The sequence below is a fragment of the Triticum urartu genome, chromosome 1A, assembly GCF_056163025.1.
Source record: "Triticum urartu cultivar PI428250 chromosome 1A, HENAU_Tu73, whole genome shotgun sequence".
NCBI lineage: Eukaryota > Viridiplantae > Streptophyta > Magnoliopsida > Poales > Poaceae > Triticum > Triticum urartu.
In genome coordinates, this window is record NC_141873.1 from 547181797 (window position 1) to 547208811 (window position 27015).

At 48.9% G+C, this 27015-nt stretch overlaps 3 protein-coding genes, 1 non-coding gene and 1 pseudogene across 4 annotated transcripts; 3 read left to right on the forward strand and 2 right to left on the reverse strand.

Annotated features, from left to right (window-relative positions):
- Window positions 1-6313: 6313 nt before the first annotated feature.
- Window positions 6314-8585, reverse strand: LOC125528317 (GDSL esterase/lipase At5g45910). The gene is made up of 4 exons (XM_048692806.2): window positions 8163-8585; window positions 7756-8071; window positions 7308-7627; window positions 6314-6770 (listed from the first exon to the last, which is right to left on the reverse strand). The coding sequence occupies exons 1-4, from the start codon at window positions 8533-8535 to the stop codon at window positions 6553-6555; spliced, it is 1227 nt and encodes a 408-aa protein (XP_048548763.2). The 5' UTR covers window positions 8536-8585; the 3' UTR covers window positions 6314-6552.
- Window positions 8586-12998: 4413 nt separating this feature from the next.
- TRNAD-GUC (transfer RNA aspartic acid (anticodon GUC)) lies at window positions 12999-13070 on the forward strand. The gene has a single exon. It is a non-coding gene; the product is annotated as a tRNA-Asp (tRNA).
- Window positions 13071-15242: 2172 nt separating this feature from the next.
- Window positions 15243-16398, forward strand: LOC125528305 (F-box protein At5g07610-like; annotated as a pseudogene).
- Window positions 16399-19030: 2632 nt separating this feature from the next.
- LOC147992510 (uncharacterized) lies at window positions 19031-23519 on the reverse strand. The gene is made up of 6 exons (XM_087539045.1): window positions 22552-23519; window positions 21013-21147; window positions 20775-20844; window positions 19603-20661; window positions 19355-19506; window positions 19031-19145 (listed from the first exon to the last, which is right to left on the reverse strand). Exons 1-6 carry the CDS (start codon window positions 23517-23519, stop codon window positions 19031-19033), a joined length of 2499 nt encoding a protein of 832 aa, XP_087395171.1.
- A 375-nt stretch (window positions 23520-23894) lies between these two features.
- LOC125528206 (GDSL esterase/lipase At5g45910) lies at window positions 23895-26094 on the forward strand. The gene is given in 4 exon segments (XM_048692712.2): window positions 23895-24299; window positions 24383-24785; window positions 24787-25010; window positions 25599-26094. Coding segments are annotated over 4 exon segments (1098 nt in total). The 5' UTR covers window positions 23895-24046; the 3' UTR covers window positions 25817-26094.
- Window positions 26095-27015: the final 921 nt, after the last annotated feature.

The window sequence follows — 27015 nt, forward strand, 5'->3', positions numbered from 1 at the left end:
GATAAGACTAGTAACGGCAAGCAAATTGACAATATCGACGCCCACAACTACTTTGTGTTCTACTCGTGCATAGTAACTACGCATAGACCTAGCTCATGATGCCACTGTTGGGGAACGTAGCAGAATTTTAAAAAATTTCTACGCATCACCAAGATCAATCTATGGAGTCATCTAGCAATGAGGGAGAGAGGAGTGCATCTACATACCCTTGTAGATCACGAGCGGAAGCGTTCAAGAGAACGGGGTTGATGGAGTCGTACTCGACGTGATCCAAATCATCGAAGATCCTAGTGCCGAACGGACGGCACCTCCGCGTTCAACACACGTACGGAGCGAGGACGTCTCCCGCGCCTTGATCCAGCAAGGAGGAGGGAGAGGTTGAGGAAGAGGGCTCCAACAGCAGCACGACGGCGTGGTGGTGATCAAGCTGTAGTACTCCGGCAGGGCTTCGCCAAGCTCTTATGGAGGAGGAGAGGTGTTGGGGAGGGGAGAGGTTGCGCCTTGGATGTTCCTTGCAGCCCTCCCCTCACCCATCTATTTATAGGGGAAAGGGGAAGGGGGCCGGCCCCTCTAGATGAGATCTAGAGGGGGGGCGGCGGCCAAGGGGAGGGGGGCTTGCCCCCCAAGCAAGGGGGCGCCCCCCTTAGGGTTTCCCCCAACCCTAGGCGCATGGGCCCTAGGGGGGTGTGGCGCCCCAGCCCACTTGGGCTGGTTCCCTTCTCCATACAGCCCATAAGGCCCTCCGGAAGAGGTGGACCCTCCCGGTGGACCCCCGGAACCCCTCCGGTGGCCCCGGTACAATACCGATATGCCCTCGAAACTTTCCGGTGACCATATGACAACTTCCCGTATATAAATCTTTACCTCCGGACCATTCTGGAACTCCTCGTGACGTCCGGGATCTCATCCGGGACTCCGAACAACATTCGGTAATCACATACAAGTCTTCCTAACAACCCTAGCGTCACCGAACCTTAAGTGTGTAGACCCTACGGATTCAGGAGACAAGCAGACATGATCGAGACGACTCTCCGGTCAATAACCAACAGCGGGATCTGGATACCCATGTTGGCTCCCACATGCTCCATGATGATCTCATCGGATGAACCATGATGTCGAGGATTCAATCAATCCGTATACAATTCCCTTTGTCAATCGGTACGTTACTTGCCCGAGACTCGATCGTCGGTATCCCAATACCTTGTTCCGTCTCATTACAGGCAAGTCACTTTACTCGTATCGTAATGCATGATCCCGTGATCAACCACTTGATCACATTGAGCTCATTATGATGATGCATTACCGAGTGGGCCCAGAGATACCTCTCCGTCATACGGAGTGACAAATCCCAGTCTCGATTCGTGCCAACCCAACAGACACTTTCGGAGATACCTGTAATGTACCTTTATAGTCACCCAGTTACGTTGTGACGTTTGGCACACCCAAGGCACTCCTACGGTATCCGGGATTTGCACAATCTCATGGTCTAAGGAAATGATACTTGACATTCAGAAAAGCTACAGCAAATGAACTACACGATCTTTGAGCTAAGCTTAGGATTGGGTCTTGTCCATCACATCATTCTCCTAATGATGTGATCCCGTTATCAATGACATCTAATGTCCATAGTCAGGAAACCTATGACTATCTTTTGATCAACGAGCTAGTCAACTAGAGGCTCACTAGGGACGTGTTGTGGTCTATGTATTCACACATGTATTACGATTTCCGGATAACACAATTATAGCATGAACAATAGACAATTATCATGAACAAAGAAATATAATAATAACCATTTTATTATTGCCTCTAGGGCATATTTCCAACGAAGGGGTGGCTTCCCCCCCCAAGCCAAGTGGGGGGCGCCCCCACCCCTAGGGTTTCCCAACCCTAGGCGCAGGGGAGGCCCAAGGGGGGGCGCACCAGCCCACCAGGGGCTGGTTCCCCTCCCACTTCAGCCCATGGGGCCATCCGGGATAGGTGGCCCCACCCGATGGACCCCCGGGACCCTTCCAGTGGTCCCGGTACAATACCAGCGACCCCCGAAACCTTCCCGGTGGCCGAAACTGGACTTCCTATATATAAATCTTTACCTTCGGACCATTCCGGAACTCCTCGTGATGTCCGGGATCTCATCCGGGACTCCGAACAACTTTCGGGTTACTGCATACTAATATCTCTACAACCCTAGCGTCACCGAACCTTAAGTGTGAGACCCTACGGGTTCGGGAGACATGCAGACATGACCGAGACGCCTCTCCAGTCAATAACCAACAGTGGGATCTGGATACCCATGTTGGCTCCCACATGCTCCACGATGATCTCATCGGATGAACCACGATGTCGAGGATTCAATCAATCCGTATACAATTCCCTTTGTCAATCGGTACATTACTTGCCCGAGACTCGATCGTCGGTATCCCAATACCTCGTTCAATCTCATTACCGGCAAGTCACTTTACTCGCGCCGTAATGCATGATCCCGTGATCAACCACTTGGTCACATTGAGCTCATTATGATGATGCATTACCGAGTGGGCCCAGAGATACCTCTCCGTCACACGGAGTGACAAATCCCAGTCTCGATTCATGCCAACCCAACAGACACTTTCCGAGATACCTGTGGTGTACCTTTATAGTCACCCTGTTACGTTGTGAAGTTTGGCACACCCAAGGCACTCCTACGGTATCCGGGAGTTGCACAATCTCATGGTCTAAGGAAATGATACTTGACATTCGGAAAAGCTACAACAAACGAACTACACGATCTTTGAGCTATGCTTAGGATTGGGTCTTGTCCATCACATCATTCTCCTAATGATGTGATCCCGTTATCAATGACATCCAATGTCCATAGTCAGGAAACCATGACTATCTTTTGATCAACGAGCTAGTCAACTAGAGGCTCACTAGGGACGTGTTGTGGTCTATGTATTCAACATGTATTACGATTTCCGGATAACACAATTTTAGCACGAACAATAGACAATTATCATGAACAAAGAAATATAATAATAACCATTTTATTATTGCCTCTAGGGCATATTTCCAACACCTCCTCCCCGACGACCTCTACTACGATGAGAGGTACGCCCCCGACTCCGTCCTGTCGGACACGTGGCCCCAGGACGAGCACGATGTGCGACGCGCGTCCTACTTCGCCGGCACGGTGTCGGGGCCGCGGCGGCCACGTCGGGAGGTGCGCGAGCGTACGCTAGTGCACGGCCTCACGCCCACGCCGTCGCCTTCCCCGTCTCCGTCACCACCTTCACCTCCTCGCATGACAGCGGAGGAGGAGGCCCATCTCATGGCGCGTGTCATGGAGGACTCCATGCGCACGCACGACGAGCGCCAATGGGAGGGCCTCGAGGAGATGACGGCCCTCTCCGCGGCCGGCGACGTCGCCATCCCCGAGCTGGAGATGGTGCCGAAGGAGGAGGTGAGGGAGGAGCCGCCGGTGGCCGCCTTTCACCCGGGCCTGGTGGGTCAGGGGTGGAGCTGGTCGTGCACGGCGGAGTAGATGGCGGCCGCCATGGGGGGTGTGAACTGGTGCCCCACGCCGCCGCAGTCGCCGGAGCGGGACGCCTCGCCTCGGGAGGAGGTGGTGCAGGCACCGGGCACCTTCCAGCCCGCCGCCCCCGTGCACCGCGGACCGCCGGCCTACCTCTGAACGCCGCCGGACTACGTCGACCTCGTCAGCAACGACAACGACACCGGCGGCCACTGAAGGCGGCGACAATGGCCATGACATCAACGGGCGCGGCAAGAGCGCGCGGGCGGCGTTTTTTTATTTTGTTTTATGTAAATTATGGAACTGAGCCGTTTAAGTGGACCGTGAAACTGGGCCGTTTTGTGGCCGTGACCCCTAAATATGTTTTAAGTTTTTTTAACTGCGTTTATTTATTTTTTTAGGCATTTTATTTAAGGTTTTTTGCTTTTTTTATCACATCCACCCCGGACATGATTTGGGGTGCGGTCGCACGTTGGGTGCACCCACGACCCAACGGACAAACACGGACATGGGCGAACACATTGCTGCCCCAAAGGAATAAAATTCGGCCAAACCGGACGTCCGTTTGGGATTATGCGATGGAGTTGGCCTAACTCTATTTCTTGAGCGCCTAACCACTCTCACTACCACCTCTCTATCATAATCAAGTAGCTCTTATCTCATGCTCTAGGCAAACATCCCGGGACCTATTAATATGTTTTTGGTTAAGCATCATCGCCGCTTCAGTGATGTCCGCTTCCAGAATAAATGGTAAAGATCTCCATTCAAGTGCAAATGCAACTCCCTCGGGACAAGTTTGTAGTTCTACCTCCAGTGCGCAATTGCATGTGAACAAGTGAGGACATGAGGAGAAAATAATTTGACCGGCCGCACGAAGCACCATCCCATCGAAGCAACATTCCTATGTAGGCGAGATGTCCATACCATGGGCAAAGTTTGAGATCGTGGTGCCTGAGAAGTCCTTGCAAGTGTACAAGGTTGCGGCCCGATTGTTAGTTGGAGATGGAACAAGCACCTTGTTCTGGGAAGCCCGGTGGTTGCATGGGCTCCAGGTACAAGAGGTAGCGCCTAGCATCTAGGTCGAAATCACTATTCTAACCTCTACTGCAATCTTTGCTACAAACTGAACTCGATATAAAAGTAATTCATAATCCGACCATTTTAGCAATGCCACAACCCATGGCGTTTCTGCTCCAAACAAAAACACCAAGCCACGCCGCGTTGCTGTCCTGGCCCCACTCGCTGAGGTGTCAGGCTCGAAACGCCGAGCCCGATTGCGTTTCTGGTAACGCCAATGAATTTGGCGTTTCTGGCCATGCTGAAAACGCCAATGGCCATGGCTTTTCTAAATGGAAATGCCAAAGGCCATGCATGGACGTAGTAGCACTCCTGTCCAAGGCATCATGCATGCATGCATGTACTTTGGGGGATATCCATCTTTAATTTGTACTATGGCATGCGTTGCATGCATGTATGTACTGCTGTGCAGTTTTTCCCCGAGAGAACGCGGAACGTTTCCTGATCCTGCGCAATCTTTTTGTGTACCACGCAAGGGATGGAGCAGCTACTTTTCCTGATCCTAAAAATAAAAATTGTGTAGCACGCAAGGGATGGATATAGCAAAATGATTTGTTGAGAAGATGATCAGCAAGGAAATAACCTAAAAGCTATGCTGCGCCAACTGATCTGACAAAACAACTGGCAGTTGTTATACTATCAGTAAGGAAATACACGGGCCAAAAAGTCACGCCAATGATGCTCTCGTCCCAGTGAAATTTCTGGCCGGCTTACCGAACGTGTACGTTATTGCCCTGTACTAGTGGCATGCGTTGCTGGCATGGCATGGAAACGCCAACGCTCAATGCGTTGCTGGCAAGGGCAGCAACGTTCACTTGCTTGGTGTTTTCATGTGGATCGGCAAAGCTAGCTAGCTGGGCGTTTGAATATGGATTTGAAATGCGAGCTACTTCGGCGTTTCTATATGAAGAAGAAACGCCACGGGTTGTGGCGTTGTTAAAAGGGTCAGATCGTGAAATACTTTCATGTTGAGTTTATTTTGTGGCAAAGATTGCTGAAAAGGTCAGAATAGTGATTTCGGGCTAGCATCTACTCCCTCCGTTTCAAAATAGATGACCAAACTTTATACTATAGTTAGTATAAAATTGAAAACAATTTTGATGACCAAACTTGGTCAGAACTTGGCCGCAATGATGCCATCTGTAGATCATGTACTATGTAGAGTAGAAGCGGAAGGTATAGCATGGAAACAAGCAGGAATTCTCAAAGGCGAGGCGCACGCCTTCTTTGGGGTGGTGTCGGCGTGGGCTAGTGTGAGAAGTTAGCTAATGTGAGGGTGTGCTTAAGTGGAGTTTGGTGTCACGTAATATGTAACTGCCAACGTGGATGGGCTCCTTACCCCATCCTATGTTTTAATATATACTACAACCGTCCTTATTTATTGGTCCACTTAGTATTTTGTATCACATTTTGATCATGAATTTAATTAATAAAATGTTAATGCATGTCCCAAAAAAATATCATTGAAAACTATGTTCAAATACGAATCCAATAATATAATTTTTTTATAACATGCATTAACATTTTGACAATTAAATCTATGATCAAATTTTGACACATAATACAAAGAGGACCAATAAATCTGGATGGAGGTAGGAGGTAGTAGTACGCACACTCGCGCGTATTCGAAAAAATCCCAACGTCCTTGCAGGCTTTGCCAACATGGTGACACCCTGTTTTTGTTGTTGCTATTTAGAAATAGGGGATAAGCGGTGAGAGTGAGAGTGATGGCAATATATGCAACAAGTTACGAATGTACACCATTTGATGGACGAAAGCAATTACACTTTATTCGAGAGTTTCCTCCAATTTTTTTTCTTGGGCAACGTATACATTATAATCTCAGCACCACCATAGGCCACTGAATCAAATTTCCTTTTTCCATTAGGAAAACTCAACCTCTGAGCAAATAATAAATAATACTACCACAGCTCCACATAATAAATAAATAAATAAAATAATGTTTAGGTGTGGAGAATAGGCGGGCTGCAGTATGCCCCGTTGAGCCAGCCGTCGGTGATCTGCTTGTATGCTGCCTCAGTGAGGTGGATGCCGTCCCAGCTGAGGTGGTCGGCCGGGTTGGCGCACGCCGCCGCGCCCGGCATCCCGCACCTCGCGCTGTTGGCGTAGTTGTACTTGCCTCCCCCGGAGCCGCAGCACGCCTCGAAAGCCGCGTTGAAACCTGCAGAGACCCTTGTTAGCTAGCTAGACGGATCGATCACTACCTAGAACGTGCATGAACAGTGCCCCGGTCGGCGCCGGTGCTCCATGCATGCATGCATGTGGAGGCATGTGTTGGTTGGGCGTGTCAGCCAGTGCCGATCCACCTTTACTTGGCCATCATGTCAGCTCTAGATCTTCTTTGTGAATGATTTTTTTGAATGCTTTTTTTTTTGAATGATTTGAAGAACTTCTACTCGTCGCCGCGCAGGAAATGCAGGAATCTCACATGCAGGGACATGTGCCCAGAGTGGGTATGCAAGTAGCACCACACTGATACTGATGCCGACGCTGACACTAGTGCCGTGTCCACTGCTGCTGCTAGCTCGTGCACAAACGCGGCATCTATCTATCCACACGTTATGCGTGGCTTGTCTGTCCCTGGCGTGTTAGTTAGACTTATTGCTGAAAGAAGATGCCCAACGGCTACCTAAGACTAAGAGAGTACTGGTCGGTCGGAAGGAAATGTGGGAACTACTCCGCGTGCGCACGTACGTACCGTATTTGCTTGGGTTCTGGACCATGTCGTAGACGGCGGAGTAGAAGTCGCCGTACATGATCCGCGCCGCCCGGCCGTAGCGCTTCCGGAGGCGGGCGATCTTGGCCTGGAGCAGGTTGTTGTGGAACGTGGACAGATCGTTGAACTTGCGGAGGCAGCCGAGGCTGTCGTAGTCGGCGCTGCTGTTGGTGCCGTAGACGGTGAGGTAGATGGGGAAGCACCCGATGGGGAGCACCCCGGGCACCACCACATCCCTGGCCCCCATGGCCACCACCTTCTCCACGCCCCTGATGATGGTGTTGACGATCTTGGTCGTGTACCTGCCAAAGTTTTGAATAGCAGGCTATGATAAGTAACGGTAGTACTCACCCAAATCAGCTATATATCGGTGAAAAATCATGCAAAATCAGGCTATAGCGGACAGGATTTCATTTAGCGGCATTGGTACCGGCTCGCTTGGTCCGGGTTGTAGTTGCCGAACAGCATCGCGTTGTAGTCGTTGCCGCCGAACTCGCCGAACACCACCAGCGAGTCCCGCAGGTACCGCTTGCAGTCGTTCCCGCACACGGTGGCGGTGATCTGCTGGAACCACTGGATCTGGAAGCTGATGGGCCCGTTGTTCCAGATCTTGTCCGAGAGGCCGAGGCCGCGGAAGAAGGGCGCGTCCATGGCCGTCGCCCCCGTGATGGCCATGTTCGCGCCCTGCTTGAAGTCCGTGCCGTTCGCCTTGGACGGTGGCAGGAACGGCACCCCAAACTTGGTGCCTGCAATGCGTCATCGTACGTACGTCAAGCAAGAACGATTTATTTGAGCAAGATGGAGTGTGTGTGCGGAGCAGCGGAGCACAGCACTTACTGAGGAAGTCGACGATGACGCGGCCGTCGGAGCACCGGCAGGTGGGGGTGCCGAAGTAGGTCTCGCCGTAGGGCGGCTGCGTGAAGGTGATCGCCGTCGGCTTCCCGCTCGTGCACAGGTTGCCCGTGTCAGTGATGGAGTCGCCGAAGTTGAACACCGCGTTGTACTTCTGGGCCTGGGCGGACGCCGCACCCGCAAGAAGCAGCAGGGCCAAGCATGGCAGCAGCTGCCGCCGCACCGGCACTGGCACCGCCACCGCCGACGACCTCATCGTCCCAGCCGCTGGCTGCTGCGGACGAGACAGAGGGGGAGGGAGGCACGCAAAGCGGCAAAGAAGAAAGCTACGGAAAGGAAAAGGAATGGGGGGATGCATGCTCTTGGCCAGGGGCCGGGCTTTCTATAGCCCCCGTGACCGGCGCTTTAATTCGCTTTCGATTCGAATCTCTTGTCCGCTGAGACTGAGGACGAGAGTCAAGCATGTTACTACCCAGCTAGCTAGATTGTCCTCCCCTTCAGTATTTTATGGTATTTTATCAGTGGTTGCCAGGGAGAAATTTGTCTCTCTCTTTGACCTTTGCTACACTTTCAGCTCGGTTTGTCTTCCCCAGAGAGGAAACTTCACGTGAGAGATCACCACCACCGCCTTATTATTCTCCGATTCTCTGTAAAGGTCAGCATACTACGATCCTGCCATGATACCAAAGGACGCACAAAGCAGCTCCACACATGCATGCGTGCGTGGCTAGCTCTGCTCCATGGAGAGCTTCACCTGCCCATATGGCACCGTGTGTGATCTGAATGTTAAGATTCATACAAGTACAAAAGATAGTTGGGAAGAAATAACCCAATCGGACGTACGGTAAATTTTTTCTCTATGCAACCTCTCCTCTCAGACAAGTAACTCCCGGATAGATCGGATCTCGTACACAGGCGGAAAGGATGCGACCATGGATTCCCTTTGCATGACGCCGGAGTCGCCGCTGTTTCCCCCTCCCTTCGCCGGCCGCTCTGGGGCTGGGAGGGAGGGGGAACTCGGATTTGTGCGTCGGGTGGGTTCTCAGTAGGGAGTAGGGTTAGCGTTGAGGGAGATTTTGCCGAGGCCGTTGCAGTGGCGTCACAACTGAATAAGTTTTCCCGGGCTCTGATCACGGTCGGGTTCGTTGAGGTTGTAGGCTATGGTGTTTGGAGGGTGATCGAAACTGGCCGGTTTTGGTCCTCGGATAGGTGGTGCTTGTGTGGAGAAGGAGATTCTTCTTCCACCTCGTCGGTATGATTTTCTATTGTAGTTCTTCATCTTTCTTTGTGCTGCTGATGGAGGGATGTCCTCCTTTGCCCCGGCAGTTGGCTCGGCCGCATCGTCGGAACCAAATCATAGTTCTCTTCCACCTGAAAGGGGCACATGTGTTCCTTGTCTTTTCGATGCTGGAGCAAAGAAAACGGGGACATCATGGAGGCGATCATGCCGTGGTTGAAGATGATGAGTTGCTTGGGCCTCATTGCAATTTTTTGTGTTACAGGGGCCGACTCACAAGATTCAAGGACGATGACACAGAACTTCGGAGATCTTCGTGTTTTATAATTGTTTTACAGTGCTTTTTGTTATTCTGGTTCTTTGTGGATGCATTAGGACGTGCTTGTATGAATCAAGGACTTTGTATTAATTTGCAATTTGAATACAAGCATACTTTCTAAAAAACAACTTTCTCTATGACAACGGAAAGTTGTAGTCATGGTATCTCCAACGCCAACCCTCAAAACGTCCATAGCCGCCTGGACCGCGTGGTCCGGACGTGTTTTGCCATTCAATGCGGGTTTGTATCGGTTCCTGACCGGTTCTAAAAGAAGCATTGGGGGCGCGAGATGAAGAGGGTAAAGAGGGTGGGAGAGGATAACGATGTACCTAACATGTAGGCTCATGTAGTCAGTGATAGAAAAAGTGGTTCTTCGACGGTACTAACTTTTACCAGACAAACATATCAGGGTTGCTTTAGGGTTGGGATTGACCGGGATCAGTAGTTTGGATACAAATTTCAGGGATTAGTTGTTCAAGATATGATTTCGATGAGACGTACGTGTTCAAGGTATATTTCAGACTTTTCTCTTTCAGAAACATGATATAATTAATGTAGCATAAGTTTTTGTTATCTTACTAGTTTTTTCCTTCTTACAAACTGATATGCGTACAATCTGATTGTTTCTAGCTTTATGGTAGCCCACAACAATTCATTCATCTCCTCATTACCCCCCCCCCCCCCCCCCCTTGGCCCCCTTTTTACTAGTATTTTGTTTCTTTGCATCAATCGAAGCAAGAGAGGAATACTTTGACATTGTAACATAGCCTAATCCGGAAGGAATGGGGAATGTATGAAGTGTCCAAAGGTTTGCTTGGTAGGAAATGCTATGAATGAATATTATTTGTTCGTTCCATTCATGTAGGTTGGCATCATGAAATCGACTACATAGCTCCAAGACCTTGAACTCATTAGTCGGGGGAACTCCCATGGCGATGTACCTACCCACAACCTCCATGGCTCTATGACATCCGGGAAGATCTGCCTTGCACATCGGTGAGCATTAATTAATCTTCATTGAGGAGGGGCATCTACCAGTGGTACCCAACCTCATATCACAACGATAGGCCGTGTCCAACGTCAGGTACTCGATCAAAGGTGCGCTCTCGAGAATGTGGATCGTGAGATGGATCTAGCCCTTGGATGGACAAAACCCTGTGATAGTCACCTGCCTGAGGCGGTCATACTGGCGCTTCAGCCTCTGCCCCGGCACTCGTCATTGTCCTCTCCAATAACGAGGTCGGTCCTAAGGGCACCCTGCTCTACCTGCATATAGATACACATGTAGGATCAACAATAATGTTATTGTTACGACAAACAATTAACACACTAATTGGCATAGATAGCTCCAAATGATATACATAATGATTTACCTGCAAGATGAAAGAATCCATTACAGGAGAAGCATCAAGAAAAGAAACCAAAGAGAAGATGTCGCAGCTTGGAGGGAGGGACATTACTCCTCTACCGAGTCCGATGTCCATGTTCTTGAGATGAGGGAGCTCCGAGGGCAACATTGGAATGTTGATGTTCTGAAGAAGAACAAATCCCAAGGTTAACCATGTGCTTGTTTGTTCCAACATAAAACTACAGTACACATTCATATATTGTTGATTAAATATACTATGAGAGAGCATATATACCTCAGCACGAGACTGGATGGTGAGGTTCTCGACATTTCCTGCAATAGATGGAAGCCCCGCGCGAGCATCAGAGAGAATGCAACACAAGCTTACATTCTTAAGCGGCAAAGAATTTTGGATAGATATATTGAACAAGGCTCCACTATAATGGAAGGAGTTGGGGCATGGAGCATCGATCTCTACTATTTGTAGCCTCTTGAATTCTATAACAGCAAGAAATTTTAGTTCCGCAACGTACATGGTATTCTCAAGCAACTTACCCCACTGCGTAAGGATATCTCCAGCCGCTCCAAGGCAGTAGATTTGGAGAGCGACTGCAATAATTCTTCCTCATTAATATTGAGAAAACGAAGATGCACCTTTTTTCTATCTTCTCAACAGGCCAAGTGTCGGAATGGGATCTAAAGCACAACTAGTGAGGTGAAGAGACTGAATTGAACTTGCAACTGCTTCGTTGGACAAAACCCAACATCGGAATTTGTAGATTTTCTTCATGAAAATATACGTAGCCAAGCTAAGTTCTTTAGTCCCAGACTTGACGGTGATTTGGAGCCACCTGTCCAAGCAGAGGCTTTGATTTCCTTGCAAGGGTTAAGCCCAAGTTTAAGCATTTCCACCTTAACCCCATTGCTGTGATGGTTCAAGAATTCGGTCAACTTTGTCAATGATATAGGTTCCTCTTTCCTAAAATTTCTTGTCACTCAACTCTCAAGTGTATCAGAGTTGAGTACGAGCTTGGAATAGTATCTCACAAACATAGAAACCCACACGAGCAGCTGCTTGCACTCACAACAGAGAATGTATATGATGTGGGATGTCTTGCAAAACCAAGGTTGACAAGTTTCAACGGTCAGATTGTACTCTCTTCGTTCTAAAAGATGGAGTAAGATGTATTAGTTTTTTAGAGAGTCAAAGTTATCTAACTTTGACCAAGTTTATAGAGAAAACAATCAATGTCTACGATAGCAATTCTTTAACATTAGATTTGTTACTTGCTGCTAAAATACTTGAATGCCACCGATCGAGATTATTATTTTTACTTGCTACGTGCTATGTCTGATGAATATACACCTGGCTGGCAGCAACACATACCTGTGGGAGATCCTCAAAAACGGCCATGGCCGATATATTTTGGGCAGCTTGAGAAATATGGTGTTGCTGTTGGAAGGTTCCCACCGGTTGATGCAGCCTCTGGTCGACTATCTGCGGTGCAGCAGATCTTGCCTCAGTTCTGCCCTACAAATTTTGCCAAAGAGACGTGCAAATTCTCAAGAGCCAGCGCTGGTTCAACAAGGAAAGATGGAACCAAGCCGAGCCAGGTTAGGTTACGATCGACGGAAGCGACGGGATAATCTGAAATTGGTTCAACATGAGATCGATTTTCGCCTAGATCTAACGGAAGAAGCGCGGCGCATGGACAGGAACCGATCGAGAGGGCCGGCGACGGGAGGAGCTGGACACGCCGATCTCGCCTGTGCACCGGCCAAGTTTCGATTGTGTCTAGGTTTTTTGGGCCGAAACGGCGGCTGCGGTTCCCGTTTCAGCTCTCCGGCCCAGGACAACCTCCGATTTGATCAGAGTTAGCTGATCTAATAACTCTAGTTAAACTCTCTGCCATCCAAGTCGTTGTAGTATAGTGGTAAGTATTCCCGCCTGTCACGCGGGTGACCCGGGTTCGATCCCCGGCAACGGCGTTTCATTTTTTTCTTTGCCTCTCTTTTGTTTCTGCACTTCTACAGCAATCGCGCCAAACCTGTTGCAGTTCGTCAGTAGGCAACGGCGAACTTTTAGGAGTTGTCGATGGCAGAGAAAACCAACGTCATTTTTGTTCTTGTTTTTTGCACAACTGCAGGAGTTGGCGATGGGTGCAGGAAGCCAATCAATACAAAGTTCGTCCAAATTTAACATCGTTAGCTTTACTTGATGGAAATTCTATGGATCAACGGTGGCACATTAACAGTAGACCATGTATTTATATGTCTCAAAAAAAAAGTAGACCATGTATTTAGTAGACGGCGTACAGCCCTGAATATCCTCCATGTGTGTGAGTGGACGATCGGGTCGCTGTCGCCGATCAGCACGATCCTTCGATCCTTCCTTCGCCGCAGAAAGGCCTATAGCCGGAAGAGGACAAGACTCGCCGCATGTAGATCAGCGACGACCTTGTGGGAGCGGTACTGAAAATTTTACAAGATGATGTGCTTCCTGGTTCGAATGACGACTTTCAAACATAAAATCACACTTCTTGAAATAGCCTCCCAAGCCCTAACCCTTTGTTGATGTCCTTCACCACTGGCTTGTAATCACATGCAATCATCAAACGGTTCAAAGAAAAATCATTGGCTAAAGCCAATGCTTCACTGACACGCTACAACTTCATGACTGCTGGATCATTCAATCCCGGAAGTACAATCGTTGAGGATCCGATATAATTGCCATGTTCATCTCTTTGCACCGCGGCTGCTGCACCCACATCCCCATTGTGAGACATACCTCTGTCGACATAGATCTTTGCCTGGCCGCTCGGAGGGTGCTTCCAAGTGTTAGACATCGTTATCGCATGTGCACGCCTCCGCGGTGTCGTTGTTCCGGTAGTCCTCTTCAGGCTATCCAACTCTGAACACTCTCTCGGGTGGTGTTGGTGTCGGCTGTTGTGGTTGTGTTTGGCATCTTGCAATGGAGTGTGTGGATAGAGGAATGCAGTGACGGTCCTCTTCTTCGATCTCATCGAATGAAGTTGACGGCGCTGGGATCTAGCGGACATGGGGATCGAAGAACCCTGGCTGACGTGCCACAAAGTTTCGGTCTTGTTGCTTGAGACAGTCCGGTTCATCGGCTCGAAAAGCATCCTTGTATGCAAAGGTGCTCCTCTAGATCTTGGTATGAAGGCAGTTCCCCTCTTTCTTCGATGTTGCTTCAACAACGGAGGAGGACGATGGTGGGCGATGTTTTGGTGTGGCACAAGATTCTGCCAAAGTAAAATTTTAGTTTTACTTCTTGCGAAGTCTTTGATTCAATATTGCAAGACATCTATGTATGTCTTCTGTGATGACCACATATGTACTCTTTGTAATACGTTTGTCTAATAAAATATATGTGATTATGTAAAAAAGAACTCTGAAATAAATCTTGCTACAAAAAGATGTGTCCACATTGGACTTTGATAATAAATGGACTCCACTCATGTATTGGTGTATTGCTTTTGTGTGTGTTGTCAAAACCGCCCAAAAAGCGACAAACCCACACGGAAACGTTTCCTTTTTTTTGGAGAACACGGGGAATACGTGTATCACACTCCATCTCCAGTCCGTTTCGGCCGAGTTACCGACTGGATCAAACACACGCTCTAGTTTTTAGGCCACGCCTAACGCAGTATCTACTATATCTAAATAGCTAGCCTTCACTAATTATTTCTCTCAACATGCAAGCATGCCACATCATCACACAACATGCATGACAAAAGGCCCACCTCCACTATCATATATCTCTCAACATGCACGCATGCCACTTCATCATAAAACGTCATGAAAAAAAGACTCATCTCAACATGCAAGCATACATGAGAATTTTCATTCTATTAAGTTATTTATATTTAATAAACATTTTACAACTATATAGTAATGAAACGCAATAAATTATATGTATTTTCAGTTTTAACTTTTTATATTATTACTTCAAATATTCACGCGTCATACAACAAAACACATTTAAATATGTTGCTAAATATTTTCGCAACAACGTGCAGGATATCATCTAGTTTCCGAGAATAGGAGGAGACGGGACGCAATAAACCCCCAAATTCCGCATAACATTCAGATACATACGCCGCCGCCGTTATCCGGCTGGATCTCCACCGCTACGGGGCAATGGCAAAGAGGTCCAGAAAGAAGATGGAGCAGCCGGCGGCGGCGGCAGAGAGCCTCCCCGAGGACCTCCTCGTCGAGGTCCTTGCGCGGGTGCCCTACAGATCGCTCTGCCGCTTCAAGTGCGTGTCCAAAGCATGGCGCGCCCTCTGCTCCGACCCCGGCCTCCGGAAGAGGTCGCCGCAGGCTCTGTCGGGCTTCTTCTGCTAAGCTCGCAGCGACTGGAATAACGAGCTCTGCTTCCGCAACCTGTCGGGCCGAGGCCGGCCCCTCGTCGACCCCGGCCTCCCTTTCCTGCGCGGCGCGTGGGACGGGGGCGTCCAGACCGTGGACTGCTGCGGCGGCCTCCTCCTCTGCAAGTGCTGGAAGATATCGTCTGCCACCAGCTCCGGCGCCGACACAGAGTTCGTTGTGTCCAATCCAGCTACGGAGAAGTGGACTGTCTTGCCTGCTAACGAGGAGCTGCTTCAGGAGAGGAACATCATCCGTCTGGCTTTCGACAATTCGACCCGGCCGCTCCCTCCCGCTTCGCCGTGTTCGTGCTCGTACGGGGCGACGGGATCACCAGAGTGGAGATCTTCTCATCGGAAACCGGAAGGTGGGCTTCCAAGGAGAGCGAATGGGGCGACCACACTAGCGTGGTTGATCATGATGGTTCCGTCTCTCTCTTCTTCGGTGGCGCGCTGCATCTAACTACCCACGATTCTTCGGTGATCACGGCGGATGCGGAAGGGAATACTTGGCGGGAAATCCGAATGCCGCCTCACCATAGCAGACACCTCCGATTATGGTTATATTGGGCAATCTCAGGGACGCCTGTATGCAACGCATATGGATTACACTAATGGTAATCGCCAGCTCTCGGTCTGGGTTCTTGAAGATTATGCCAGTGGGCAGTGGACTCTGAAGCATACCGCCAACATGTCGGAATTGATAGGCCATGATGAGGTGTGTACATTTGTAGCATTCGGTCCGGACTCCGGAATGCAAATCGATCTTTTTCCAAATCAATGGGTTGAATGAAAGGCTTGTGTCATACGATGTGGAAAACCGGAGACCTCGTGTTGTCTTCTGTTTTGAGAATAGTCATTATGATCTCCGGTGCAAACCTTATATTCTCAGTTACATAGAATGGTTGTCCGATGGTTGTAAAAATTAAGCAGCTCCATGGTCACTTCATGAAAGTCATCAGATGTTAAATATGTATGGTTCAGATCTTCTACGCACAGCTTGGTTTTCTTCTGTACTTTGATGTTCCAGTCCATGCCTTTGTGGCTTTGAACAATGTTGTGTAGAAAGGGTTTGCTACTGTGGTTTGCCTAGTCAGTAGTCACTTCAATTCGTTTGCTTTCATGGACTAGTTGTGGACTGCGGTCGGAAATCTGTGGTTTTGGTAATAAGTCATCTATGGTTGCGATTATCTGCATTTTCACATTTCCTTTCTATTTATTTCCTGTAATTATCTGCATGCATGTTCACCTCAACCATACTCGTATGTATTTGGAAACAGGATGTGTTAGAAGGGAGAGAGAGATTGGTGGAATTGTTGATGTATTGCTTGAGCCTCATGGGCATATATATAGGAGTATATGGTCATCTTGGAGTACAAGGCAGGGTAGAATAAATCCTACGCTATCCTAAATAAATATTATACTCAACACCCCCCGCAGTCACAATGGTAGCAACGCAGACGGTAAGACTGGAGAAGAATCCGAAGGCATGCCGATGGAGCCCCCCCCCCCCCCCCCAACAGTTGTATCGGTCGATGCATCGCGGAAGTCGTTGTTGGAGTGGAAACCGACGAGGCTGCTCAAGCAAGGCGGTAGCCCTTTGTGCCGTTTGTCGAGGTAGCCGAGAGCGTGGGTGGTGTAGCCGTGCGAAGAATGCTGTGGTCGATGTCGAGTCGGGGTGGCCGGTGTCGAGATAGTCGTCGTGGACCGAGAAGAAGAGGAGCGGCGGCGGCGGCCTAAGGAGGCGACGGTGCTCGAAGTAGGCGAGAAAGAACCCGATAGCATGATGAAGACCGGCACGGACGGTGGCGTTCCCGTGCCTAGGGAGGCGGCGCGACGCATACAACGTAGAAGTCGACGCGCGGGGACGACGGAGTAGACCGCGCGCCGTGACGCTATGACCCGAAGGGGCGACGCAGCGGCAGCGCACCGGTCGGGGTGACGGCGGGGAAGACCTCATGGCGGTTGCAGGGACCGCGTGCCACGCTCGCTACGGCCTGACCGGGCAACGCAGTGGCAGTGCGAGGGTCGATGCAGCCTCGGGGACGGCGGTTTACCGCGGGCCGCGGCACTACGGCCTGAAAAGGCGACGCAGTGGCAACGTGCGGGTTGGTGCAACCATAGGAATAGCCTCCCCGCAGCGGAGATCACGTGCCGCGGCGCTACGACCCGAAGGGACGACACAGCGGCAGCGCGGATCGCTGCAGCCACAGGGAGAACCACAGGGCAGCGGATCGCTGCAGCCATGAGGAGAACCACAGGGCAGCGGCGCTGCGGCCTGACAAGGCTACGCAGCGGCAGCCCGTTGCTCGATCGGTGATGGGGCGCGCCGAACATGGCGTACTTCCAAAATAAAAGTTTGGTGTTCGGAAATCGCCCCTACCATGAAGGTTAGGCACGGGGCGAAGCACGTGATTCTCAAGTATTTGAGAACCTGGAATGCCACCACACCATCATGGATGATAATCCTTTTTCCTCACGATTTTCATATCCACAACCACATGTGTAGTAGATTAGGTAGTCCTGCGAGCAAGTCAACATCCTCATGCACCAGTTTCTCAACATTAATTACCAAACTCCAGAGCTTTTGGTGTTGGACGATCCAAACACGAACCCTCGAAAACGTCCAACTTGTTGCAACATGGAGTTCCTCAAGATTACTCTCAGTACTGTTAGTTCTCCAAGAAACCAATTCAACAGATGGAGGAAAATATATATTACTCTTTCTATTAACTAATATAAGAGCGTTTAGTTTACGGAGGGAGTACTATCAGATCAAAGATTTCTCTTATTGCAACTGAGAAATTAGACCACGGAACACCAGAAAATGTCCATAAGAATTCCACGTTGGATGGTGGTATGTTCCACATCATCGCAACAAAAATCAAGATGACTGAATCTTAATATTCACATCACACGTGCGTAGTTGTCTAGGTGCCATATGGGCAGGTGAAGCTCTCCATGGAGAAGAGCCACGCATGCATGCATGTGTGGAGCTGCTTTGTGCGTCCTTTGGTATCATGGCAGGATCGTAGTATATATGCTGACCTTTACAGAGAATCGGAGAATAATAAGGCGGTGGTGGTGATCTCTCACGTGAAGTTTCCTCTCCGGGGAGGACAAACCGAGCTGAAAGTGTAGCAAAGGTCAAAGGGAGAGACAAATTTCTCACTGGCAGCCACTGATAAAATACTAAAGGGGAGGACAATCTAGCTAGCTGGGTAGTATTCCTTTCGTTACAAATTACTCGTCGTAGAAATGGATGTATCTAGAATTAAAATACATCTAGATATATTCATATCTGCGACAAGTAATTCGGAACGGAGGGAGTTGTAAGAATAGGTATAAGCGCTCCTACTCCTCGAGGGAGCCGCATCGTATGTATTTATATTGAGGCGAACGTGCCTTGCCGTAGCGTACAAGTCCAGAGAGAATACCGATCTGGTTCGGTTTAGGAGACAGGGATAGCTACGGGAGGAGAAAGAGATAGAGATAGGTTAAGATTACATAAGATGAACAGCTCAAACTCTAACACCCTCCCTTAATCTAAACTATCCTATGTTAAGATTTTCTCTTGAACTCTTCAAAAGACTTGGCTGGCAAAGCTTTGGTGAATCCATCAGCCACTTGATCCTTGGATGGAATGAACCGTATATCCAACTTCTTCTCTGCAACTCTTTCACGCACAAAGTGAAAATCAATTTCAATGTGTTTGGTTCTACCATGAAACACTGGATTAGCAAAAAGATAGGTTGCTCCCAAGTTGTCACACCATAGACAAGATATACGAAGTTGCTTGATTCCTAGCTCATGAAGCAAAGATTCCACCCAAATAATTCAGCAGTTGCATTTGCTAGTGATTTGTATTCAGCCTCTATGCTTGACCTTGACACAGTGGCCTGTTTTCTGGCACTCCAAGAAATAAGATTTGAACCAAAAAACACTGCAAATCCTCCAGTTGACTTTCTGTCATCAACACATCCTGCCCAATCAGCATCAGAGAAGGCACTGACAAATGTGGAACTAGAACGTCTGAACTGGAGTCCCAAACTCACAGTATGCTTAATGTATCGTACAATCCATTTGACAGACGTTCAATGAGTAGAGGTAGAAGCATGCAAATATTGACAAACCTTGTTTACAACAAATGATATATCTGGCCATGTCAAAGTTAAGTATTGTAGGGCTCCAACAACACTTCTATATTTTGTGCTCTCCTCTTCATTAAGAGGTTCTCCCTGATATGCTGAAAGTTGTTCTGAAGAAGACAATGGTGTAGGTGAGGGTTTGCAATCCTTCATTCCCATATGAGTTAGAAGTTCAGTGGCATATTTCTCTTGATTCAACACTACGCCATCTTGAGTCTTCTTAACTTCAATGCCCAAGAAGAAATGTAAATCACCAAGATCCTTCAAAGCAAACTCTGAACTCAAATCATGCAAGAGAGCATTAGTGGCATCTTGAGAAGAACTTGCAACTATAATATCATCCACATATATGAGCACAAAAATCATTGTGTTTGCCTTATTATAAATGAAGAGAGATGTATCTGCCTTGGATGGAATAAACCCAAGATGCTTCAACTGTGAACTTAGCCTTGAGAACCATGCTCTAGGTGACTGCTTCAGACCATAAAGAGCTTTGTCGAGCTTGCAAACATAATGAGGTGTTTGTTTGTTTTCATATCCTGGTGGTTGCCTCATATAGACCTCCTCTTCCAGAACACCATGCAGAAACGCGTTCTGAACATCTAGCTGTCGAAGACTCCATCCCCTAGAAACAGCAATGGCTAGCACAAGTCTTATAGTAGCAGCTTTTACAACTGGGCTAAAGTTATCTTCATAATCAATACCATACCGTTGCTTGAATCCCTTGGCAACTAGCCGTGCTTTGTATCTATAAGTTGAGCCATCTGCTTTTCTTTTGATTCTATAGACCCACTTGCAGTCAATAATATTTTTACCTCTCTGACTTGGCACCAAGTGCCATGTTTTATTTTTCATGAGCGCATCATACTCTTCATCCATAGCCCTTTTCCATTTAGTATCTCCAAGTGCATCTCTCAACTTTGTTGGTTCACCTGAAACACATAACATCCCATATGGTACAGTACCATCTCTTCTTATTTTGGGATTTCTAATACCTTTTTGTAGCCGGGTCATGACCCTTGAGGTGGTAGCAGGCTGTTCTTGCTGTTGCACAGAAGATTGCACAGATCAGCTGGTGGCAGAAGATCCAGGAGATCCATCCATGTGTGTAGACTGTGCTGGTGCACCGGATCCAGTGGACCCTGGTGTGGCCTGACCTGAGCTAGCAACGGCTGGGTCCACAGAGTAATCCGGAGCAGAGGATCCCGAAACTGCAGCTCCTGTCCCCTGCATGCGCATGCCGGACGAGGGAAATCCTGCGTCATCTCCTATCCCCCGCATGTGCGCTGACGTGGCAGACGCGGAGCGGACTAGGGATGCCTGATTCTCCTGTTGGCTGACAGGCGTGTGATTCCGCGCGGATCTCCGCCCGTGATCCAAGGCGGATCGGCGCACAGGCGTGGCAGGCACCGCCGCATCCTCCTTGTGTTCTGCGCCTGCTGCTTCTTCTTCAAACACATGAAATATAGGGTCAATTTGTACCGGATTTTGATCATCTTGGCCCCTTTGAACGCCGTTTTCTTCATGCACCTGCACAGACAAAGTACCCAGAGTAGAACTAGAAGGAATATTAGCACATTGGTTAGTACAATTGTTATCACCCCCTTGATCAAACTCCGGAAGTAGAAGAATTTCTTTTCAAAGAAGGGCACCGGCATTTGGATGAAGTGACTTGAAAAGAAAGACAGATTCATCAAAGACAACATCCCTAGATATATAGACTCTGCCAGTAGAGACATCAAGACATTTGATCCCTTTGTGTATAGGACTATAACCTAAGAAAACACATTGTTTGGAATGAAACGCAAGTTTGCGTGTGTTGTATGGTCGAAGATTCGGCCAACATGCACAACCAAATATGCGGAGGGATGTATAATCAGGAGTAATACCAAAAAGACGAGTGATAGGATTCTCAAATTTGATGACTTTACTGGATCTAATATTGATAAGGTATGTTGCGGCCAGAAAGGCCTCATCCCAGAATTTGAGAGGCATAGATGCATGAGCTAGCAATGCTAGTCCTACTTCAACAATGTGGCGATGCTTTCGTTCAGCAGAACCGTTCTGTTGGTGAGCATGGGGACAAGATACATGGTGAGAAATTCCAATCTTTTGGAAGAAGGAATTTAGTTTCTCATACTCACCTCCCCAGTCCGTTTGCATGGCAAGAATTTTAGAGTTCAGTTGACGTTCAACAAGACTTTGAAAGTTGCTAAAAACTTGAAAGACATCGGATCGCTTCTTTAGCAAATAAATCCAAGTAAACTTGCTATAGTCATCAATAAAGCTTACATACTAAGAAAATCTACCGACTGAAGTGGGGGCTGGTCCCCACACATCTGAAAAAAAATAAGTTGTAATGGAGCAGTAGATACACTAGTAGAGATGGGATATGGTAATTGATGACTTTTTGCTTGTTGACACGCATCACAAACTGACTCAATACTAGACACAAAAGGAAGTTTATTTTTGCTAACGACATGTTGAACTATGACTGAAGATGGATGACCCAAGCGTCTATGCCACTTTTCTGAAGATGGTTTGGTGACACTCCAAGCTTGTTTATTTGACTCCGGCGAAGAAGAAGATGATATGATTGGATAAAGACCTCCCTCGCATCTTCCTCTAAGAATGACTCTCCTCGTTGCCAAATCCTTAATCACAAAAGAATAAGGATAGAATATGATGAGAACATTATCGTCAAGTGTAAAACGATGAACAGAGACAAGATTTTTCGATGCATGAGGGATATGTAAGACATTGTTTAGACGAAAATTTTTCTAAGGGGTTTTAACAATTGAGTTACCAATGTGAGTAATATCCATACCAGCTCCACTTGCCATGTGCACTTGATCACCTCCATGATACTTCTCCCGCATCGTCAATTTGTCAAGCTCTCCTGTGATATGCTCGGTAGCTCCCGAATCTGCATACCAGTTAGTGTCGATGCCATATGAGTTGGTGACGAGGTTGACCTTCTTTTTTTCCTGACAATCTTCCTTGTACCGATCCCAGCAGTCCCTGGCGCCGCCAGCATGGTATTTGTAACATATCTGGCACTCTGGGTAATCATCCTCATGTTGCTGATACTGCTGTGGTGGCGGCTGGCGTTGACGTTGCTGGTAGCCGCTATTTCCACCGTTGCGAGCAGAAGGAGAAGGAGCACAGTCAGAACGACCACGTCCTCTTCGTCCGCGGCCTCCTCTGCCCCGATACTGGCCGCGTCCCCTGTACACGGCGTTAGCTGACGAACGAAAGCCTGGTCCGTCGCCTAGCATCTCCATCCTCTGACCGAAAGCGGAAATCTGTGAGAAAAGGTCATCAACCGTGATGGAGTTTTTGATGGCGCCAACTGCTGCGACGATGGGATCGTAATCCCTATCGAGTCCGGCGAGGATGTAGTCCACCATCTCTCCATCTCTCACCGGACGGCCTGCTGCCGCAAGCTCGTCTCCGAGGCTCTTCATCTTGGCGATGAAGGCATTGCTGGACATGTTGCCCTTCTTGGTGTTGGAGATGGCGATCCTCAAGTTTGTTATTCGCGATTGTGACTGCGCAGCAAAGATTGTGGTAAGGGCGGTCCATAGATCAAAGGTACTTTCCTTACCAATAACTTGCGCGAGGATTTCTGGAGTGAGCGAATTCAGCAGATAACTTAGGACCTGCTGATCTTTGGCAATCCATGGACTATACAGTGGGTTCGGCTCGATGGTCGTGGTCTTGTCCGCCTTGGCGACCTCCACTGTTTTCGGCGGCATTGCATCGCTGCCGTCGAGAAGATCGGTCACCTGCGCGCCTCGCAGGGCTGGCAGAACTTGCGCCTTCCATAAGAGGTAATTCCCCCTTGCGAACTTCTCTGTTGAAGGAGCGCCGAGGTTGAGGCCGACGACGCTGGAACTCATGATGAAGACGAAGGAAGGGCGCTAGGGTTCTGGTTATTTTTGTTGTGTCGCTAGATGATAGGGAAGAGGCTAGCTCTGATGCCATGTAAGAATATGTATAAGCGTTCCTACTCCTTGAGGGAGCCGCATCGTATGTATTTATATTGAGGCGAACGTGCCTTGCCGTAGCGTACAAGTTCAGAGAAAATACCGATCTGGTTCGGTTTAGGAGACAGGGATAGCTACGGGAGGAGAAAGAGATAGAGATAGGTTAAGATTAATTACATAAGATGAACAGCTCAAACTCTAACAGGAGTAACATGCATGACGCTCGTTCTCAGTCACAGCCATTGGAGTGTGGTCGGCCGGGCGGGCGAGAGATTCGAAAGCAGATTAAAGCGCGGGTCACGGGGGCTATAGAAAGCCCGGCCACTGGCCAAGCATGAAGCATCCCCATTCCTTTTCCTTTCCGTAGCTTTCTTCTTTGCGCTTTGCGTGCCTCCCTCCCTCTCCTGCTCTCTCGTCCGCAGCAGCCAGCGGCTGGGACGATGAGGTCGTCGGCGGTGCGGCAGCAGCTGCTGCCATGCTTGGCCCTGCTGCTTCTTGCGGGCGCGGCGTCAGCCCAGGCCCAGAAGTACAACGCGGTGTTCAACTTCGGCGACTCGATCACGGACACGGGCAACCTGTGCACGAGCGGGAAGCCAACGGCGATCACGTTCACGCAGCCGCCCTACGGCGAGACCTACTTCGGCACCCCCACCTGCCGGTGCTCCGACGGCCGCGTCATCGTCGACTTCCTCAGTAAGTGATGTGCTCGGTTCTCCACACACACACTCCATCTTGCTCAAATAAATCGTTCTTGCTTGACGTACGATTGCATGCAGGCACCAAGTTTGGGGTGCCGTTCCTACCGCCGTCCAAGGCGAACGGCACGGACTTCAAGCAGGGCGCCAACATGGCCATCACGGGGGCGACGGCCATGGACGCGCCCTTCTTCCGGGGCCTCGGCCTCTCCGACAAGATCTGGAACAATGGGCCCATCAGCCTCCAAATCCAGTGGTTCCAGCAGATCACGGCCACCGTGTGCGGCGACGCCGCCGCCTGCAAGCGCTACCTGCGGGACTCGCTGGTGGTGTTCGGCGAGTTCGGCGGGAACGACTACAACGCGATGCTGTTCGGCAACTACAGCGCGGACCAGGCGAGGAGGTACACGCCCAAGATCGTCAACACCATCATCAGGGGCGTGGAGAAGGTGGTGGGCATGGGGGCCAGGGACGTGGTGGTGCCCGGGGTGCTTCCCCATCTACCTCACCGTCTACGGCACCAACAGCAGCGCCGACTACGACAGCCTCGGCTGCCTCCGCAAGTTCAACGATCTGTCCACGTTCCACAACAACCTGCTCCAGGCCAAGATCGCCCGCCTCCGGAAGCGCTACGGCCGGGCGGCGCGGATCATGTACGGCGACTTCTACTCCGCCGTCTACGACATGGTCCAGAACCCCAAGAAATACGGTACGTACGTGCGCACGCGGAGTAGTTCCCACATTTCCTTCCGACCGACCAATACTCTTAGTCTTAGGTAGCCGTTGGGCATCTTCTTTCAGCAATAAGTCTAACTAACACGCCAGGGACAGACAAGCCACGCATAACGTGTGGATAGATAGATTCCGCGTTTGTGCACGAGCTAGCAGCAGCAGTGGACACGGCACTAGCTAGTGTCACTGTCAGCATCGGCATCAGCATCAGTGTGGTGCTACTTGCATGCCCACTCTGGGCATATGTCCCTGGATGTCCTGCGCGGCGGCGAGTAGAAGAAGATCTTCAAATAATTCAGAAAAAAATCATTCCAACATAAGTTCTTGAGCTGACATAATAATCGCCAAGTAACAGTGGATGGACACTGACTGACACGCCCAACCAACACATGCCTCGACCCGGCAGTCCACATGCACGCATGCAGCACCAGCGCCGACCGGGACACTGTTCATGCACGTTATAGGTAGTGATCAATCAACTAGAGTACGGTGTTGTGCAAAGTTGGGTCATCTATTTTAAAACGAAGGGAGTAACTCGCAACGGTGTTGTGCTCTGTGTGTGCAGGTTTCAACGCGGTTTTCGAGGCGTGCTGCGGCTCCGGGGGAGGCAAGTACAACTACGCCAACAGAGCGCGGTGCGGGATGCCGGGCGCGGCGGCGTGCGCCAACCCGGCCGACCACCTCAGCTGGGACGGCATCCACCTCACCGAGGCAGCATACAAGCACATCAGCGACGGCTGGCTCAACGGGCCCTACTCCAGCCCGCCCATCCTCCACACATAAACATTATTTTATTTATTATGGAGTTGTGGTAGGATTATTTATTTATTATTTGATCTGAGGTTGAGTTTACCTAATGGAAAAAGGAAGTTTGATTCAGTGCCATATGGTGGTGTTGAAATGTATACGTTGCCCAAGAAAAAAAAACCGGAGGCAACTCTTGAATAAATTGTTAGTGCTTGCCCGGACCGACTTACGTCAGCGAATTCCCTATATGACACTTACTGCGTCAAAATGTTGTTGGTTCACACAGGCTTCCGTCAAATGGTATAAATTTGCAATTTGTTCTCTATTTCTTTTTTCCCATTGGGCATGTATTGCACTAAGTAACTTTCATTTAGGATTAGCAAATAAATAACTACGACGAGAACATGGTGTCATGATGCTGGCTAGGCCTGCAAAGACCACACTATAGCCCATTCACGTTCGAGCCCTGATTGCCGCGTGGTCCTTAGAAATTTCTTCTATAAAAAATACTACACAACGAAGACGCGCGTTGCCGCACCCATACATTCCACATAAATAATACTCATGAAATATTAGGGAAATAATTCAATTTTTCAAATAACGGTTCAGGTTACAGTGCTAAAAGTCCGCAACCATTGACAAAGACTGTTTGATTTTTGCTAGAACAAAGAATGTTTCATTGAGAGGCCACATCTCTACTTGGATGCTCAACATCAGTTCCTTTCCTAGAACAAATACATAGCAACAAAAAGTTATCCTCCAATCCCGAAGAAGAAAAGCACCAATGATCTTGTCTGTGATGGTACCTTATAGTTGACACCCAGGGGAGGTGTATGCAAAATGCATGCCTTCGTTGCGATATGATACAGATGCAAACTCAAGTCTAGTTAGGCTGACCATTTAACTGAACACACACTAATACCGGCATACCTGAAATGAACAAGATGAGCTTTTACTAATCACTAGTAAATGCGCACGTGCAACACACATTAATATTTAGACAATATATTAATTGCACGCGAATATTAGGTATGCTATTATTTATGTGTTAATTTTGTGATTAGTGCTATATTTGGTATTATATTAATTGCACGTTAAACACGTTGACGCTCGTCATTGGAGCAGTCTAGGTCGTTGGATTGACTTAGTTTGATGGTCGAGATCAGCTGGATCTGCCCTTTTGGATCTTTTTATATTGGTATAGGTAAACTAAGCTTCTATAATCTGCAAATTTT

Excerpts from the sequence above, each read along its gene's own strand:
- LOC125528317 (XM_048692806.2), bottom strand. The coding sequence starts at position 8,535 with ATGCATCCCCCCATTCCTTTTCCTTTCCGTAGCTTTCTTCTTTGCCGC. Across the intron at positions 8,072-8,162 it reads CGTCATCGTCGACTTCCTCA|GCACCAAGTTTGGGGTGCCG; the intron begins GTAAGTGCTGTG and ends GACGCATTGCAG. Across the intron at positions 7,628-7,755 it reads AACCCGGACCAAGCGAGCCG|GTACACGACCAAGATCGTCA; the intron begins GTACCAATGCCG and ends AAACTTTGGCAG.
- LOC147992510 (XM_087539045.1), bottom strand. The coding sequence starts at position 23,519 with ATGAGTTCCAGCGTCGTCGGCCTCAACCTCGGCGCTCCTTCAACAGAG. Across the intron at positions 19,507-19,602 it reads TATCATTTGTTGTAAACAAG|TTCAGACGTTCTAGTTCCAC; the intron begins GTTTGTCAATAT and ends TTGGGACTCCAG. Across the intron at positions 19,146-19,354 it reads AAACAGGCCACTGTGTCAAG|AGTTGCAGAGAAGAAGTTGG; the intron begins GTCAAGCATAGA and ends TGTGCGTGAAAG.